We start from the raw sequence: 14,244 nt of genomic DNA, 5'->3' as shown, positions 1-14,244 counted from the left end.
CGTCGTGTTTTGTGCTTATATAATGCGAATTTGCCTTTTGGCTTCTAGACTATTCCACATATTTTATTCTTATAAGTAAATTGTACAAGAAACGCAACTATTTCTTTTATCTGTAACATCAATCAAATCAATCGAATTTCATACTAAATCGATATTGATATTGTGAGCGATGTCAGTGTAACATATATTAGTGTAATCATTGTGAAATGGCTTTCCAAAATTTTACGTCGCATATTCTATAATTAGTATAATGCATTATTTTATAATTGTTGCATGGTTTAAGTGAGTCAAGTTAAAAATATGTGATACAAGAAAAAATATAGTTTCATGTATTTAACCCTTTTGATACCGTACTATTTCAACCGTTACCAAAAATAAAATATGATGCAGAATTACCACATACATTTAGATTTGAATAATGTCGAATTTTTATCTTGTATTTAATAGTAAAACACCTAAAGTGACTTACCAGACTCGAAAGAAGCGTCGAAACATAGATGTCCTCTCTTGGCTTTCCCACTGTGTCCCGGAGGCCGCATGATAACCCGGGAGACATTGCCCATGCCGCCCTCATTCTCACTGTCTTCGCTTTCTGCAACCAACCGAATTTACGTAGTGAAGAAGGTACTATTATCGTTCGCCGGGAACTTTGTTCCAGTTACCAAGGGATTAAGGTAACCAGGTGTTAGGTTTAAGAGGGAGTTGACTTTGCGATAAAGTCTACCAAGTTGTTAATATGATCTAGTCGCTAAGTTCACAAGTGGATTAAATTGTCAAAGGGTTTCGTTTGAAAGGTGTTAAATATTTGGATAAAAAATAACGGTACGGGGAATCTGCATGGGAAATAGATTGACCAACATTCCCAGGAGAGTTAACATTTTCCTGGTTTATGCCTTCCAGTGAAACCTACGATGAATGCACCGATGTGTCAATTACCCAATGTATGTCCAGAGCGGAATTGAATGTTGAGCTCCATTAGTATCTAAGATTGTTGCAAGACTAAATACAAAGAGCACTGACTCCGCCTGCTTTGGCTGGATAAGGCTGGAACAGAATAAGCCTCTCCATCTTCAAGGTGACATGTCTGAGGTATAGTGCCCGCTATTACTCGTGGTAGATATAATACTCCCAACCTTATTCATCCTGAATATCCTGTTACTCTAGAAGGAAGCGCAAAGGTTCATTTAGGATTAAGTTCAATGAGAGATCTCTTCATTTACAAAATTAATCAATCAAGGTGGTCGGACAATTCCTTCGGGTTCCTTTGAAACTCAAGTGGCAAATGGCAATTTTTCTGCTCCCTTGCATACTCACAGTGTCGTGCTTAATAATACTTCACTACCTCCAGCTACTGTTTAGCTAGTGCCTAAAGCTGAAAAAATTGGGTTTGCTGGATGTGCCCCTCTGCAAGAAATTTGATGTTTAGGAGCCTTTGGTCAAGCCAGTTGCCAGTTTGGTCGGGAACCTCTACACGACATTGCGGCTGCGACTTTATTCTGCAATGGTTGCACTGTGTGGAGACTGAATTACCTCTATTTAGAGGAGTTCCCAGAGTAATGTGACCAAGATAATGTGACCAGGATAATGAGAACAGGATAATGTGATCAGGTTAATGTGAACAGGATAATGTGACCAGCATAATGTAACCAGGATAATGTGACCAAGATAGTGTGACCAGGATAATGAGAACAGGATAATGTGACCAGGATAATGTGAACAGGATAATGTGATCAGGATAATATGACCAGGATAATGTAACCAGGATAATGTGGCCAGGATAACGTAACCAGGATAATGTGACCAAGATAATGTGACCAGGATAATGTGAACAGGATAATGTAACCAGCATTATGTAACTAGGACAATGTGACCAAGATAATGTGACCAGGATAATGTGGTCAGGATAACGTAACCAAGATAATGTGACCAAGATAATGTGACCAGGATAATGTGAACAGGATAATGTAACCAGCATTATGTAACTAGGACAATGTGACCAAGATAATGTGACCAGGATAATGTGACCAGTATAATGGATTAAGATGACTGACGGAGTTTATTTGTTTACTTTACCTGGGGGTTTATATTATCAGGCTATAAAGTTTCTGTCCACCGATCACTGGTGAAACGTTGAGGCAAAACGTACAATCGCTTGAGTGTTTATCACATATACCCATGTACACACGATTATAGTAATGATGTCCATAATACATATTCTCGAGGGCTGACCACAGCATGATAACAATGATCAGGGGATCGCTTCGTGTACGCTCGGCATGGCGCGGTGATTCTCGTATCTGAGTGATTCTGAACATGTACATGATTGTTGGGCTATGGTATTGTGATCAAGGGAATATGTCCCTAAGGTCAAAGTAGTGACTAGCAGAAACACGTTGTGACTAGTATGCTACAATATTACAGGATTGTTATATGGAGTACAATAGAAGCTTCCTAGAAATTGTGAACCTTGTTCAATAGATGCAAAGTTAATCCCACGGGCCAAAAACAAACACGTTTCATAAACACCTATTATACTTACAGTATTATTTTCTAATCATTATCTAAAGTTACTCAAACCACATCCTCTTATATGTACTCTCTCATAATACTTCTCTTTATTGTTTCCTGCATTTTCCAGTGACGGCCGAACTAACCATAACCTTGCTAAACTCATATTTACAAGGAATGTTTATTCAAATACTCATGGCAATCATAAAACACGCATCCTGCCACCTGTGAGTAGAATTCACTAATTACTATGAGCAAGCTCTAAGTGTAATTTAAGCGGCCTATAACATTGATTTGTGGGATCTATAACAGTAGTATGTTTGTACGATTTATCATAGTGGTGTGTACCGACCATTAAACAGTGAGGCAGATCAAAAGAACATTGCGCGTAAACTCAGAAGTTCAACTATTTGTGTATTCTATAGGATCTATATGTGCTGTCCACTAGAGTAATGTGTATAATAATGATAAGAGTAACGCAAGCTATCTATAACTTTGATGTATGCGATATATAACAGTATTATTACTTATGATTGCATTGGATATAAGAGTAACATATACCAACCACATAAAAATTAATCATATCAGTGGAATATTGCTTGTAAGCTAAGCAATAATATGTGTATTCTATGAGATTCTACAAATTATATATGTTATATATAATTGACCAGACATGTTCGTAAATTTGAGTTTACTAGAAAAAATTGAGAAGGTGTTGTTTCCTTTAACACTCACTCCTGTTAATTTACCTTTATTATGATTATGCCCTCTATTATGCCCTACTTTCGAATTTGCCACGCAACTATACCTACAATCAATTAAAATGTACATAGTTTTGGATGTATATTACGTAGTTAGTTACGTAAACTTTCCGATGGTACAGATCATAAATCTCGTTATTGTTTAAGAAATCTTGGTTGCTCTGTAAATACTAAATCAGAAATTACATAGAAGATAACTGAAAAATTAATACTTCACGATTTAAAACTATAATACAGAAGCGGTGTGTAGGTGTATCTACTTATTAGTGGGCGAAATACACAGTGAACATCGCTTAGATCTTTCGGTGAGGACAATTACACTAGAAAGTGTTTTGCACATAGTAAGTGGTGTAATAAATAACAATAGTAGCAGCCGGCTTGAGTTAAGTTTCGGTGTTCGAGTGTAGACCTTATTTAATGGCTAAGCGTGGACGGGGGAAATCGATTTGAAAGCTTGCATGCCCGCCCGGGCCACCAGGCCAGCACCCGGGCCTAGTGTTCTACCCACGGCTCTCACGCCACGGAATACTGCATAATACACCTCATCTTGTCGCACCCACGGCGTTATAACATTCTTGTATGTTAGGTTGTCCTAACGTAAAAATTATATCTTCTTATGTTTTAGCAGAAATTAATCCTCTGACCTGTAACTGCACTTACCGAAACTGTAAACCACGGAATAATATACTTACACTTAAACGATATACTTACACTTAAATAATATACTTAGACTTAAACGATATACTTACAATTTAATAATATACTTACTCTTAAATAATATACTTACAATTTTATAATACACTTACACTTGAATAATATACTTATATTTTACGTGTGTCCTGAAATTGGCGTATGCCGTATTTGCGGACAATAAAAATAGTTAGATGGTGAAAAAATGACAGTTAAAAAATATTTTAATAAAAATTTCCAAATAACAGTTTCTTTTCTTGTAAGTAAACCAAAGTATAAGCTAGATCCACGCATTCGGTCTGTGGCATACTCATTTTACGAAGTGCATCCAATAACATATCTAAACTATATGCCGAAACTTAAATCTTAAATGTCTTAGTATCCTTCATTTGAAAAATTTTCTCGGAATAGTAAAATGATCAAACACAGATCACAAAATAAATCGAACGGGTTTTTTTTATTTACACGGAAATGCAGGAATTTTACTCTATTATTATTTGAGATTTTTTGTCTAAAACAATGATGTTTGTAAAATAAGATTCATGATTTGTGTTAGTTATATTCATGATCATGTGATTCATTTTGTTAATATGAATTCCATGATATTCATAAGCGAATGTTCACTGAGTGGTAATCACAATTAAAAAATTATGTTTCGTTGGATATGTGCACTTATCTTTTTAAGAAATTAAAGAGCAATATGCTTGTTTATCGTATTCATCATAGTTCTGGGATTATGAATCGCCAAGCATGAAGTAATGTTAAGCTAAGTAATTTACTGACATGGAATTTATTGACAATTAAGGTACACGTCACGACATATAGTTCACTACACACAACAATGTCACGACATACAGTTCACTACACACAACAATGTCACGACATATAGTTCACTACACACAACAATGTCACGACATACAGTTCACTACACACAACAATGTCACGACATATAGTTCACTACACACAACAATGTCACGACATACAGTTCACTACACACAACAATGTCACGACATACAGTTCACTACACACAACAATGTCACGACATACAGTTCACTACACACAACAATGACACGACATACAGTTCACTACACACAACAATGTCACGACATACAGTTCACTACACACAACAATGTCACGACATACAGTTCACTACACACAACAATGTCACGACATACAGTTCACTACACACAACAATGTCACGACATACAGTTCACTGTACAATGCTTTCACGTTAGCTGCGTTCTAGGGAAGGTGAAGTGCACTTACTGATCTCAACTAAATTCTGTTATTAATTCTGACGGTATTAAGTCTTCATCTACTACTTTCCTAGGTTTAACATTTTATTTTCAGCACATCTTACAATGTATAGCAAAAGTCACCATATATCTGTGAATAAAATGTTGATACACATACTACAAGAACCTCTCACAAACATAAGATTGTATCACACATACGTCCATCCATATGCCAATCTGCACACCTCCAGCAACGGTGTCGGTCTTAATAGGCGGTCTCCCAATCGTATACCAGAGACTCGTTAACATTAAAAAGGTTTTGACGATAAAACGTGTTTTAAACGAGTTCTTAACGCCTTGGGCCCTATCTTCCAATCAACGTCAAGATAGTATGATAAAATACAAACGATACTACTAACATCCCCTTAAACAAATGTTAAGGAAAATTATACTCTAATCTATATGTACTGAAATACAAAACACATTTAAATAGAAACTTAAATATATTCAGATTATCTAATCTAATTGTCAATCAAATCAAGTAGTAATAAAGTAAAATCTCTTTCGTATGGTCATATTTTATAGAATCTGGCAATTTTTAGGTAAAATAAATACCTACCTGTGACTACCATTCTGTGTATCTGGTCCGGTAGATGTATCTGCCTCTGGTCTCATGCGTATCTTGGCCACGTGTCATAGCACATTCAGACATTCAAAACTACGTTGTTCCCAGATACAAAGACACATCAGAGTTAACAGTTTCAACTTTCTCAATGATTCCTTACAAGACGCTCTGTGTTTTACATGAGAATCTCTTATTTTAAATTTAAATGCTCTCATGAATTTATTGTTTACACAAGCTCCCCATAATACCAAACTATAGGTTAGGTGGGGTAAATCATAGCACCTGAATAGACGGTATTTAGCTACGGATCTCAGAACATAAATGCCTGAGCATTGTTTAGAACAAGCGTGAATAATGTGGTCATTCCAGGTCAATCCTCGGTCAAGGTACATACCCAGGAATTTCGATCAGCATACTTATTCCAGTAACTTCTACAATGACAATTTGATTATCATTTCTGTCTAATGGTCTTTAGAATCATCTGTTTTAATATTGAGGCTGTTGGAATGCTGGATGCAGTTGTTGGACCCAAAAAATACGGTGTTCCACGATTGATTTTTATTTGCTAGTGCAACAGAGTAGTCATTGACATATATAAGGAAGAGAAGTGGACTTAGGATTACACCCTGTGGGACTCCATAACTCAGCTGAATCGGTTCAGGGCGTTTGTTTGAATTTTATCAACTTGTTTTCTGTGGTTTATAAGTGATTTAAGCCACTGGTCTATTTGGAATACCTTGCCTACCGTCGGATGCCACGGGATTCCAATTTATCAAGCTGCGCTGAGTAGTCGACACAGTCAAATGCTTTCGATAAGTTGAGAAATGCTTTCGATAAGTTGAGAAACACGTCTATCGCCGACTTGCCGCTTCTGGAGCCAAATTGGTCATTAGAAAACTGGTTGTACTTGTTCAGAAACTGAAGCACTTCCAGAAGTCAAGTCTATAATTTAAAAAAGATGTGAACATATATTTCTCACTGATTAGTATGAGAAAAAATATGTTATCAAATATGCTGTTTTAGTTAATTAATGGTAACGGAATGTTTTCTCATTTCATATTAAGGTAGTACAATATTATTAGTAAGTAAAGTTAAACTTAAAAGTATGATTTCCGTAACCTTGTTTTTTTAAATTATGTAACATTTTCTTCTTAACCAATAATATGTGTTAGTATTTTTTTAGTGTGAAAATACGAACAATCCCATAAAAAAGATCTTACAATTTTTATAAAAACAGCAATCATAAATGTATAAGTTGAGGACAGTCGATCAAATACTTAGTTAGTTGGAACTAATTGGTGTATCCACCATTATAATAGCATTGATCTGATAAAGTGCATCTCTCACCTTTTACAAATGTGTTATATCAAGACTAAACACCAAATCTACTGCAGTTAACTATAATCGGTTAGTTTATTTAATCAAATAACAAAATGTAGTAATTTTGTCCTTACGGTACTCTAGTAATAGATCGGGTCGGAAGCTGATAGGTAGGTTTGTTTACAAACACTGAGTTTACATTTATCGAACATTTCCAATCACGTAATTGAAACACGTGTATTCATACAATGAATAAATTTGAAATTTTAAAACCAGAGGTACAATATTGCCGTAGTGTCTCATGACCCCATTCCAGGATTATTAGCTAGCGTACTCCCTAGCTTGCTGCATCTATTGTACGTTTTTAATATCAGCCTGGTACAATAGTACTTTATTGCATTTTATCCTGGCGAACTAGAATATGGGTACACATCGCTTGGATTGCATTTATACTTTAAATAAACTTAAGTATGTATTGTTGTAACGGATTTATTGTGTTTCCTAATTAATTCAACATTCATATTACTGCTATGAACAATTATTAGGAAAATCATACAGTGTAAATATAATCATAGTAGCAATAATTCATGTATACGATTTGGGTTCCTGTTTATATACGTATCTAAAAATAACTCTTTCCAACAATAGGTTTTCATTGTTTATTCACAGTTAGAATAATATAAATGTGGAGTACATTGCGGTCACTTTTTGAATATGAAATAATAAACACACGCAGTTACGCTCGTGTTATGGTGTGTTGGGAGTGCCGATGGCCGAGTTGGACTTGGGTCTGAGTTAGAGATAGCGCAGGTTCGAATCATGTCTGTGACCGTTGCACTTTTTATCAGTACCATCGACGTTGTACTGTATCGACTCTCCCCCTTATTCTGTTTGATAAGATCCTCGCACAGGCCAGTGGCCAAGGAGGACGGGCAGAATAAGGCATAAAAGGAGGAGGCTTATCCTTAAAAAAAAAAAAAAAAAAAAAAAAAAAAAAAAAAAAAACATAACGGTCATTACGGAACTGCAAACCTGTCTGTCCAATTGTATATAAGATAAGATTACAGAGATGGAACATTTCACCGTTTATATGGAAATTAGGAGTGTGGAACATACAGAAAAGAAATGTTACAATCCTCTATACAATAATAGAAATATGCCAGCCTACTGAGGATGACGCTCAGCCCAATCCGGAGGATGGACATGCACCATCCCTACATGCACTCATTTATGTCTACGTAGCATGTAAAATGGAAAAATATAGGTGAACTCTTTCTGGAGACCTCCTGCCACATAATAAATTCTCATTTTTATTTCTTAAATTAATTTCCATAGCAGTGTTTAGATAATACAAATCTACACATCGATTCACCAAGTGACGATGTATATGTAGGGGAATGCTTCCGCACAAATACGATACTATGTTAAAATGTCATATGATTGTACTCAAATTTGATTGTAATTTATTTAGTCTGCTAATTTTCGATGCCATATATAGATATAGAACTAAGATACCATATAGATACACATAGAACTAATTTACAAATTTTCAGTAACACTTATTAAAATCTCATAGAGTGACATGCACTATCATCGAACTCGATGTTGCTTATATAGAAATGAAGCTACGTGCAAAATGTCGAGTCCATAGATCGGTTCCTTCTCGAAATATCGTGCGGACAGACTGACAGACTGAAAATCTGTCCAGCCCCTCGAGTGATAGGATTCGCTAACGCTCAGCCAGTAAATTATACTAATAATGGCAAAAATGCTAATTTTTTCTCTAGAAAAATATTTTGATAAAGTGTCGTTATGATCACACAAGGGGGAGATCATAAGTCTTCCGAGAGCTTTGGAAGGGAGAACTTAATTTGTTACAAAATGTAGAAATTGTAGCGTGAAGCTTGTTTACCTTTAAAGCCCAGGTAATAAAGTGAGAGTACCGGCACTCGGCAGTGAATACTGTACGTACTGATGTCTCCATGTTGCACTTCTAGGCCGTTATGGTTAAGCCATTGATATACTAACTAGTTCAATACTGTTTTTTAAACTTCCCATAGTGACATAAATGGACAGAAATAAATGTATGCGAAGAATAAGAAATACACAAGTTCTATACCAAACTGCGAATTTATAATAAACTATATATTTATAAACAGGATATAAACTAATAAACAGGATATTTATAAAGGCAAAAATTACAAGTTAGTTAGTTAGTATTATTCAGTTTTATAATTGATACTTCTGCAGATACTACTTGATTTTAGTATTGTACGTGTTTTAATTAACGCAGTTGCAACGAAGAGCTGCATTTGGAATTATTTATTCCTAGTTCATGATCAAAAACTTTATTAAAAAGTAAAGCCTCATCTTTTGATCACTGAACTTATTTTATTTTCAGTCACTTGTTTATTTTCAATGTATACTTCAAATTTACATTTAACTAAGTTTGAATAAAATATTCGTGTAGGAAATGTCTCAAACTGATGGCACACACTTTACACAGCTAACACTAAAATGGTTTATTTGAGTAAAATCTTCAGAAAATGTTAACCAAAGTATGGTTGGTACACATATTTAAGTTTTAAAAATACATGTTTTGAGAAAATCATGCAAAATGAAATAATATTATTGAGTCATTCCATTTGTTCAAAATACAATATATAATTACCTTTTATTTTTATACTTACATCTACGCTCTGGCATCATTTGTTTATTTTAACCTAGTTTGTATTTATGTGATACGTTAGTTATTTACTTGAAGAAGAGATCGCAGATCTCGAAACGTAGTGTTACTGATTTTTTGTATCACTGAACGATGGAAAATACCCGGAAAAATCCTGTTTACTTCACAATCCTTCCATCATAAAAAACAAACTTCAAACAAAGTACATCTACCAGCTCGGGAAGGTTTCCAGAGCATTCACAAAGGATTTTCCTCTGCACAGCCACGAAGCATATATCTGTGTAACCTTGGTCTCTATTAAAGCAACGAGATATACTCAAGATGTCTTTGGACCAAGGATCTAGCGTTACCTTTACTATTGAAAAATCGGGGAAATAACACTCAAGTTGCCTTTGCTTTCCGAGCAGTACTGCAGAGATCAGCTTGATGAACACAAAGATCCTGCACTATGTGTTTTCTCTTAATCAAATTATCACTAATTGTATTTAAAAGGGCGCAGGATTCGTTTAAGAGCAAAGGTGAATACAGATATTGGGCTTTATCACACAATAAAAAAGTGTTAGAACAAAGTTTAAAAAATTTCGTTAGTACACTTTTTTATTGGCCTTGAGTGTGTTTTTTGGAAACTGGCTCGGACGTATATTTTATTTCATCACGCATCCGTATGACGACCCGAAGTTGTAAGCGAATTTTCCAGGAAACGTAATCACTTCAATCCAGAGGCAACGCGAATTCCAAGAAGAGGTAATACAGGAGGCGAAGCTGATTGCTTTCATTCATGAGAAGGCATGAGTGACATCTCTCAGCAGTTCTTGGTAGGATCTCAGCCCAGCACGTGGCAGAAACGAGGGCCGAAATTCTAAGTAAAATACGGAGAAAAGCGTAGTTCAAGTGATGCCTAATGAGGTACTCGGACCTCATATTCAGACTTTATCAGATTCTACAATATTCACGATAGAACATCGTTAATGTTCGTACTTTGCTCTCCTGAAATCTCAAGTTTGTTTCTTGACATTTGTGTTATGGAACATTTAAAGTAATCTAAACACAACTTATAATTTACTTAGTTAATTATCATAGTATCAACTATATGTTGGTATTTAAAGACATAAGGGTCCTAATATATAAATCAAGTCAGTTCATAAGATTTAATAAATAAAATCAAAACTAAATTAAATTGGCTAGTACAAAATTATGATTTTTTAAAGAAAACTATATTAACTTTTGCTTTTATGAAACATACCGATAGCATAAGAAATAACTATAATTATGTTTTGTTTGCCACTAAACATTACTATTTATTCCCTTTTTTTCTTGGAGAACGAAATTTAATTTAGTTATACTACGCCGTATTCAGCAGTTTTATATATTTTAGTGTACAAACCATCCTTTTGGAGGCTGAAAATAAACGTATTTCCACCCTATGTAGACAAATTAAAATTCTACCAGATCTAAAATTAAAATGAAATTGATATTAAATTTTATTGTATATCAAACAAGCAATTAACTTCTAGTACAAAAAAACTTGAGTTGTATTTCTTCAAATGTTATTCAGTTTTGATCATAAAGATGTTAATTAAACGTGTTGTAAAAATTTTTATTACTCTTGGAAAGTTATCCATGGCGACTGTATTATTTCCGCAAAATTTTCCAAGAACGCCAAACATAACGGCAGTGTTGGTGTTGTTTGTTTTCTGTGGTAGACCACAACGCTATTGTGTTTTACTATGGCAGTTTTTTTTATTTCCTGAAAAATAACTATTTTCACCGGTTTTACTTTGAACACAATTTATTAATGTACAGTCGACTCTCGATAACTCGAACCTCAATAAGTCGAATTCTTTGATAACTCGAATTTTTTCCGTTCCCTTGAGAAAACCTGCCTAATTCGAAAAAAAACCATGCGTAACTCGAATTAATTTTGTACCCGAATTTTACCTCTATAACTCGAAGTTCAGTAGATAAGTCGAAGTCTTTAAATACATTACCTCTACAACTCGAAATTTTCAGATCAACCCTCGCTAACACGAAGCTGAGCTGTGTTTACAGCCAACCTGTGTTAGGTCACAGACCTAGCCGAACAAGTCTGGACATGTCGCTGAATTGTCCGACTGTCTACAAAAGGCCGCAGTGAACACTTTACGTAGCTACTTAGAACAATCAAGTGACTACCAGACAACGTGTTCTCTGCTGTTGTTGTTATTGAGAACATTATAGACTTAAATTCTGAAAAAAGCCTTAGGCAGAAGAAGATTACGGATTATTTTCAAATTTGAATTGTATGTACGTATGAATTGTAGGCATACATTGCAGTGTAACAGTAAGTACAAATGCTGTATGCAGTTACAGTACATACATTAGTTTTGTAAAGGATGTAGGGAATAAAAAAACATAGTTTATTTGTACCTCTATAACTCGAATTTTATTTTGTTTACCTCTGTAAGTCGAATTACCTCTGTAAGTCGAATTTAGTGAAATATTACCTTTATAACTCGAACTATTCTTAAGTCGAACTATACGTAACTCGAAGAAAACAGCCGTTCCCTTGAAATTCGAGTTATCGAGAGTCGACTGTATTTCTATTATAGTTGCAACGTTAGAAACAACAATCACCTAACTGTACCAAATACAGAGAAGAGCATAAATATAGATCACGCACATACCGTAAACGTATTGGTTCTAAATTATTCCATTCAGGTTTCAAATTTAAAGACAACTTTATGTGTAATAAAACATATACAAAATTGTATCTTACATTATTATAAAGAAATGTTATATTAATCTCTCAAAACGTTTGAGTCTGTGCGGTACTAAACAATATTTTTTATATATACCATCGATGTACTCAAAAACGTGTTTTTATGTATTATATAAAGAAATAATTCTAAGTCTGGGACTCCCCCACGTAACGATGGAAGATATGACCTACTTTTCTTGGCCTCTTAAAGGCTCATCGTTTCGAATTTCGATTTCATTTTCGGGCATCGGGCACAAATTATAAAAATTGTAATTACTAAACTGTAACAGTAGATTAATATTTTTGACAGTCTTGTGAATATCATAAAAATGTGCATATCTTATGAGCATAAATGTTCATAAACAGAACATCTGGTACAAACTAACCAGTGCCACCGGTTGCCAAGCGTGCTCAACAAAAGGCTTAAAAGTTTTAAAAATACAATTAGGCCGAAAAACTAGCAAGAACTCGTTATACACTCCAAAGCTAAGTAGTATCTATCCCGTAAGAAAAAAGCTACAACTAGTGGATAGTTACCACTACACAACATTTACATTTTATTGACGTCAAACATAGTTATAATTTTTTAAAGTTAAGAAATAGCAACAACTAAATTTTATTGGCGTCAAGCCTAGTTATAATTTGAAAAAGTTACCTTTAGCAACAACCACTTTTCATTCAAGTTAAACCTAGTTATAATTTAAACAAGTTAAGCATTAGCAACAACTACTTTTTATTCACGTCAAACGTAGTTATAATTTTTAAAAGTTAAGAATTAGCAACAACTAAATTTTATTGGCGTCAAGCCTAGTTATAATTTGAAAAAGTTACCTTTAGCAACAACCACTTTTCATTCAAGTTAAACCTAGTTATAATTTAAACAAGTTAAGCATTAGCAACAACTACTTTTTATTCACGTCAAACGTAGTTATAATTTTTAAAAGTTAAGAATTAGCAACAACTAAATTTTATTGGCGTCAAGCCTAGATATAATTTGAAAAAGTTACCTTTAGCAACAACCACTTTTCATTCAAGTTAAACCTAGTTATAATTTAAACAAGTTAAGCATTAGCAACAACTACTTTTTATTCACGTCAAACGTAGTTATAATTTTTAAAAGTTAAGAATTAGCAACAACCACTTTTCATTCACGTTAAACCTAGTTATAATTTAAACAAGTTAAGCATTAGCAACAACTACTTTTTATTCACGTCAAACGTAGTTATAATTTGAAAAATTTACCTTTAGCAACAACCACTTTTTATTCACGTTAAACCTAGTATAATTTAAACCAGTTAAGCATTGGCAACAACTACTTTTTATTCACGTCAAACGTAGTTATAATTTGAAAAAGTTACCTTTAGCAACAACCACTTTTCATTCACGTTAAACCTAGTTATAATTTAAACAAGTTAAGCATTAGCAACAACTACTTTTTATTCACGTCAAGCCTAGTTATAATTTGAAAAATTTACCTTTAGCAACAACCACTTTTCATTCACGTTAAACCTAGTTATAATTTAAACCAGTTAAGCATTGGCAACAACTACTTTTTATTCACGTCAAACGTAGTTATAATTTGAAAAAGTTACCTTTAGCAACAACCACTTTTCATTCACGTTAAACCTAGTTATAATTTAAACAAGTTAAGCATTAGCAACAACTACTTTTTATTCACGTCA

General features: G+C 34.1%; 1 protein-coding gene across 1 annotated transcript in view; it reads right to left on the bottom strand.

The window, feature by feature from the left end:
* LOC124369404 (cytosolic carboxypeptidase 6-like) overlaps positions 1 to 14,244 on the bottom strand; it is a 101,498-nt gene that overhangs the window by 77,950 nt on the left and 9,304 nt on the right. Inside the window, exons 3-4 of the mRNA XM_046827408.1 lie at positions 6,565 to 6,690; positions 470 to 603 (exon numbers count right to left, since the gene is read on the bottom strand). Of these exons, the coding sequence (XP_046683364.1) occupies positions 470 to 603; positions 6,565 to 6,690 (260 nt within the window). The remainder of the gene's footprint in view (positions 1 to 469; positions 604 to 6,564; positions 6,691 to 14,244) is intronic.

This window comes from Homalodisca vitripennis, chromosome X (assembly GCF_021130785.1).
Source record: "Homalodisca vitripennis isolate AUS2020 chromosome X, UT_GWSS_2.1, whole genome shotgun sequence".
In the NCBI taxonomy this organism is placed as follows: domain Eukaryota; kingdom Metazoa; phylum Arthropoda; class Insecta; order Hemiptera; family Cicadellidae; genus Homalodisca; species Homalodisca vitripennis.
This window is presented reverse-complemented; position numbering and strand designations above follow the sequence as displayed.